Raw genomic sequence first — 6,403 nt, 5'->3', positions numbered from 1 at the left:
ATATATTCAGAAATTTGTTCCATTAACTCTTTTAATAGTCCCTTCTCTAGGGCTCTGATGAGATTAAAGTCATTTCCCGCCCCCCTATCCTCCGCCCTAGAGGCTGAACGTCTCCTCCATTCACCATAATTCACTGGCTCCAGCTAATAGGAAAGAGGGATGGAGGGATGGAGGCTACTGGAAGGCTGTCTTTTTTAGAAAGCTTTGATTTGCGGGCTCCTAAATTTCCCTCCCTTTTCAGCATTGGTCTGATAGGAAGAATAGTGTCCACTACATCTATGATGTAAGAGTGTTGAGCTGAATTCAGTCCTTCAATAGACCTTTCCCACAATTTTGGCTAAGTCCTAAACTCCCATTAGTTTTTTTTAATGAAAACTAATTAATTTTCCAAAAGTTTTAGTTGGGCAATGAATTTTATGAATCATTTGAATCCTATGTTTTCTACCCTTAGTAGAAAACAGAATTTGATCTATAAAAGGGAGAGGAGCTGGAATGTACTAGATACCTGAAGGAGGTGAAAAAGTTGTAGCAGAAAATCAACTCAGTAGCTAACAGCCTTAGTGAGATAAACTCTTCATGACTTAATAATATTTAACCCAAAGATGGTCATTTGCTATACCAAGATTTTGTTCTGGATTCTTAAATGACATAAGACACTAGCTGTTTCTTGACTTTAAGTATTTACCAATCACACTTGACACCTACGTCTTATTATACTTCTTATCTCTCATAGGTGTATAGCCTACATATTATCTTTTCTCTTAGTACAGCTGGGGAGGCAGTTACAAAGATTTCCATAAAGTTAAGTGACAGAGACTGCTGGACCACATATACAACCAGAATGTAAATGAAAAGTTAACAAGCAACAACAAAAATAAATAACTTTTATTTGCAGTCATCATAATTACTACTCTTAAATTTTTCCTCTACATAGAAAACTAGAAAAAGAATAAAACAATTATTTTCAGACATTATATAAAGGGTACCACACGAATACGATGCCTATGATTTCTCTGGGTTTCTGCTTGGAGGCCAATTTTGTACCACAGGGCAGATATGAGAATATAATCAAAGCACAGTGGTCTGAGATGAAGCCACAGTATCAGAATTTGGGGAGGTCCAATTTGTTAGGCACCATACCAGAGCAAAAGGAGCTGTTCAGAATAAGAATTCCACAAACCAACAAAGGGACATCCAAATCAATTGCTGAATACTAGGTTCTGCACATGTTGGATAAGACTCCACAAGACCGGGCAGAGAACAGCTTGAAGTAAAAAGCAACTAGTTGGGAGACTTAAAAAACAACAAATCTAAACTAAAATATACTTATGTAATTTAATACCAGCTAGGTTATGTTCAAGTTCCAACCACCAAGGGGGGAGCAAATTTGGAAGGGCTACAAATTTAGTTGTATAGATACCCTAGATATATAGTGAAAGGTATCTTACATACCCTGTTTTGAAAAGTTAAAACACTTACTTTGAAAAGAACAAGAGGATTCCAGGTAATTTAGCTATCAATCAAAAAATAAATCTCAATATTCTTTAAAGGAAAAACAAAACAAAATCTAGCATCAAAAATATATATAATCTTTACAATGTCAAGCATCCAACAAAAATGACCAGACTCGCAAAAAAAAAGTAGAGAAATGTGGCCCAAACTGAACAGAAAACCCAATCGACAAGATATAGATTCAGAAATAACAAATAACTACTATATGTAAAAGCTATTGTAAATATGATCCAGCTTTTTAAAACAACAATGTATGTAGGAGTAAAAAGACCAATGGGTGGATGGATGGATTAGAAAATGTTCTGAATCAAGTAAGAGAGTATCTGAAATCAAACATTCACTGGGTGGGATGAACTGCAGATTATACATTGAGAGACAATGTCACTGGATTTAAATGACTAACAGTAGATGGTGTTCAAGTGGAAGCACAGAAAGCTACAGAAGAGGATAGATATTGTGAAACACGATCAAGTCCATCTAATCCATTATACCATTGAACTTTTAGGAAAGGAAAGAAATAATGGAGTGAATGAGGTCCGATCTTTTTCTGTATTTGATGAAAACTGTGAACCTTTATATACACAATCGTGCTTATATATACATATACATATATGTGTATATATGCACGCATATATATATATATATATACACACATATATATACGTATTACAATATATATATAAAATTGTGTTGATCCTACCTCATTTGGTTGCCTTTCTTAGGTATGAAACATCAGTCACAGGCGCTTGCGCAGGTGCAGGGGTTCCCTGGGTGGGCGCTGGGGGCGGAGCCAACGTCACGACGTCATGGCGTCATGACGTCACCCTCACCTGACCGGACCTGGCGTCACGGAAGCCAAAGCGAGGCAGCAGCCCAGAAGCCCGAGGCCCAGCCTAGTAACTGTGAGAAGCCCCTCAGGAACTGCGGCCTGCCCAAAAGACCCCTGAGGGAGGGAGTGGCCGGGACCGGTGGGCTCTGCGCCCTGTAACGCCACCACCGAGAGCCGCCTCCTTTTCCGCCTCCTCGCTCGCTCGGGAGACCAGCCCCGAAGGCCCCATCTTCCCGCCTCCGCGTCAGGCCTTGCCCCCAGCCCTCCATCTTGTTTCTCTGTCAGGATGGCGACCAGCAGCGGCTCCAAGGCCGAATTCATCGTCGGAGGGAAATATAAACTGGTCCGGAAGATCGGGTCGGGCTCGTTCGGGGACATTTATCAGGCGATCAACATCACCAACGGCGAGGAAGTGGCAGTGAAGCTCGAGTCTCAGAAGGCCAGGCACCCCCAGTTGCTGTACGAGAGCAAACTGTATAAGATTCTCCAGGGCGGGGTGGGCATCCCGCACATTCGGTGGTACGGTCAAGAGAAAGACTACAATGTCCTCGTCATGGACCTTCTGGGACCCAGCCTCGAAGACCTCTTCAATTTCTGTTCCAGAAAGTTCACAATGAAAACTGTACTGATGTTAGCGGACCAGATGATCAATAGGATTGAGTATGTGCACACCAAGAATTTTATACACAGAGACCTTAAACCAGATAACTTCCTAATGGGTATCGGGCGCCACTGTAATAAGTTATTCCTTATTGATTTTGGTTTGGCCAAAAAGTACAGAGACAACAGGACACGGCAACACATACCATACAGAGAAGATAAAAATCTCACCGGCACTGCCCGATACGCGAGCATCAATGCACATCTTGGTATTGAGCAGAGTCGCCGAGATGACATGGAATCATTAGGATATATTTTGATGTATTTTAATCGAACCAGCCTGCCATGGCAAGGACTAAAGGCTGCAACAAAGAAACAGAAATATGAGAAGATCAGTGAAAAGAAGATGTCCACACCCGTTGAAGTTTTGTGTAAAGGGTTCCCAGCAGAATTCGCCATGTACTTAAACTATTGTCGTGGGCTGCGCTTTGAGGAAGCCCCGGATTACATGTATCTCAGGCAGCTATTCCGCATTCTTTTCAGGACCCAGAACCACCAATATGACTACACATTTGATTGGACTCTGTTAAAGCAGAAAACCGGAGGACATCAGGCACCTTCTACCAGTGGGCAGGGTCAGCCGGCGCAAAGCCCCACTGGCAAGCAAACGGAGAAAACAAAGAGTAACACGAAAGGCTTCTAAGCACGAATTAAAGAGAAGAAGAAGCAAGCAGAGCAGATGATTGGAGCAGCATTTGTTTCTCTCCAAATCTAGAAATTTTTGTTGATATGTATACTAGCCAGCGGTTGTGGACAACCATTTACTTGGTGTAAAGAACAGTATAAATTGTCTCTTAAGCAAGCAGCACTGGTGATGCTGTGTCCTGAGCTGTAGCTGCTTTCATTTTGAATATTAACTGAGAGAGCGAAACATGGTGTCCAGTTTCCTATTGTATTTCTTCAAGTAGAAAAGTTAACTAAATAGTTGACACACAAATTGGGAGAGATTGCGCAGATGCCAATTTTCCCCCCGTTGTTAAAACCTCTGTAACTATACTGCTTTGAGATGTCATTTCAGAAGAAAAGCAATGCCCTGTCTTTAGCCGCAATCGTGAGGGTTGTAATGCTCTCACTTGTGCCTCCTTAGGGGTTTTCCATTCCTGGGGTTTGCAAGTTGTTCACTTAAAAAACAAACAAACAGGAAACACCTTAAAATGGTTGGCTTCTTATTTTCAGGTCAGCAGATAGGGGAGCGGCAAAGATGAAAGACTGAACCTGCATACTGTGCTAGAATAACAGCAACTAAAATGAACACTTAAGAAACGTAGTGACGTCTAGATTACCTTTAGAACTCTACATTAACTCTGTCACGTTCTTGCTATATGGCATTTGTCACAACAGAAAAGGCGTTACCATCTTACCACCAAAGATGTATGTACATTGCATAGATAAATGTAATCATTGTAAACATCTATATGATCTGAGATTTGTTTTTATTTTAAATTATTTAAATTTAAATTATTAAATTTGGGAGCATTTTTGCTTACAAATTCATTAAAAACTAAAAACTGTTTAAAAGAAACAGACCAGTAATGAAGCATACACACACTTACCTATCTTCAAAACATCCTCCACACTTTCCATAAGAAATACTGCAAGTCAAAGTTCAGACTGTAGAAACAGCCTTAAAATGCTAAGAACAACAACAGCAATAAAAGGAACAAACACAAAATTTCTTAACCTAAAAATATAAAACCAATGACTATCTCGAAAATCATACCAAAGATCTAAATTCATAAAAAGGAATGAGGAGCCCTGGAAAATGTAATATATTTTTTCCTTGTGCATATGTTATGAGTCTCATCTCATTATTTGTCTTCAAGTAGGCTATTAACTTTTAAATAATTTAAAAATATATATTTATATACATGTTTAAACATAATTCAAGTATATATTTAAATAATAAGAAAATGTGTGGAAATAACGTGACAGACCTAAATCATATATGTATCGAAATAGAAATTAGAGTAGTAACAAAATATTTTGAGCTAAGTAATAATGAAATCATGATAGAGAAAATGTTTGTGTAATGATCATAAAGCTGTACCTAGAGGGAAAAATATAACCTTTAAAATGTTTGTATTAGGAATGCTAAAATCAATGATGTCCTGTAAAAATCTAAAACATAAGATCAAATTAATCTCAAAGTCAATATAAGGAAGAAAGTAAAAATGGAAATCAAAGAAATGAAAAAGACAAAAAACAATCAGCAAATCTGTTTTTTTAAAGCTCAATAAGATTATTAAGTGCCATGCTAGAACGATGAGAAAAGACTAAACATCAAAATAATCGGTTTTATGTATTATTTATTTATTTTTACTTAATAAATCCTTAACATTTTCCCATGGAAAATATTTTAAAAATCAGGAAGTTATAGGACAACCTTATGCTAATAAATGAAACATAAAAGTCCTCAACTATTTCTAAAAATGCGTACAAGGTTAAGTAGCACAACTGAATAGTTTTATAGCTTTTGAAGGCTGTAAATTATGGTTAAACACTCATCCACAAAACCACTACAGCGATTGAGCTTATGTAGGAGATAATGGGCATTAACCTACAAATCTATATAGGCTTGACAGATGCTATTTGTAGATGTATGTATTTATCTTTGCTGAAAATATATTAATGAATGTGGTGGAACACATGGGGTACAAAGTTATGAAAACTTGCTAAGCATAACACCTTGAAGGAATGAGTTCTTGGGTCCAGAGGCTCAGAACTATAGTTACAGGGATTGTTGTTGTCAGATGGCATTGAGCCAGCTCTGACCTACAGAATCCTATGCACCACAGGAGACATTGCCAGCCCACCCTCACAATCATTCCTATGCTTGAGTCCATTGTTACCGTCACGGTGTCGATTTATTTTGCCCAGCCTTACTCTTTTTGGTACACCCACACCTCTACTTTGCAAAGTATGATGTTCTTCTCTAGGTGCTGGTCCCTCCTGATGACATGTCTGAAGTCTTACCATCCTTGCCTCAAAGGAGCGTTCTGGCCATAATTATCCCAAGACAGAGCTATCTGTTCTTTTGGCAGAACATGGTACATTCAATATTTTTCTCCAGCGCCATAATCCAAATACTCGATTCTTCTTCAGTCTTCCTTAATCAATGTCCAACTTTCACTAGCATATGAATTGGAAACGCCATAGCTTGGGTCAGGTGCACCTTAGTTCTCAAAGCAATATCCTTGCTTTTCAATACTTTAAAGAGGTGTGGTGCGGTGTGGCAGAATTACCAAGTGCAATGAATTGTTTGATTTCTTGGCTGCTGCTTCTATGGGCAATAATTGTGGATCCTAGGAAGATCAAATCCTTGACAACTTCAATCTTTTCCCCGTTTATCATGATGTTACCTATTGGTCCAGTTCTGAGTATTTTGGTTTTCTTTACACTGTT

The 6,403-nt window shown here is 38.7% G+C and overlaps 1 protein-coding gene across 1 annotated transcript; it reads left to right on the top strand.

The window, feature by feature from the left end:
* The first annotated feature begins 2,627 nt into the window (after window positions 1-2,627).
* Window positions 2,628-3,644, top strand: LOC101650200 (casein kinase I-like). Its single transcript, XM_045298214.1, has one exon. It carries the CDS (start codon window positions 2,628-2,630, stop codon window positions 3,642-3,644), a length of 1,017 nt encoding a protein of 338 aa, XP_045154149.1.
* Window positions 3,645-6,403: the final 2,759 nt, after the last annotated feature.

The sequence above is a fragment of the Echinops telfairi genome, unplaced genomic scaffold, assembly GCF_000313985.2.
Source record: "Echinops telfairi isolate 266 unplaced genomic scaffold, ASM31398v2 ScPeMD7_7424;HRSCAF=8462, whole genome shotgun sequence".
NCBI classification, from domain to species: Eukaryota; Metazoa; Chordata; class Mammalia; order Afrosoricida; family Tenrecidae; genus Echinops; species Echinops telfairi.
This window is presented reverse-complemented; position numbering and strand designations above follow the sequence as displayed.

Coding starts and splice junctions, on each gene's coding strand:
- LOC101650200 (XM_045298214.1), top strand. CDS start 2,628: ATGGCGACCAGCAGCGGCTCCAAGGCCGAATTCATCGTCGGAGGGAAA.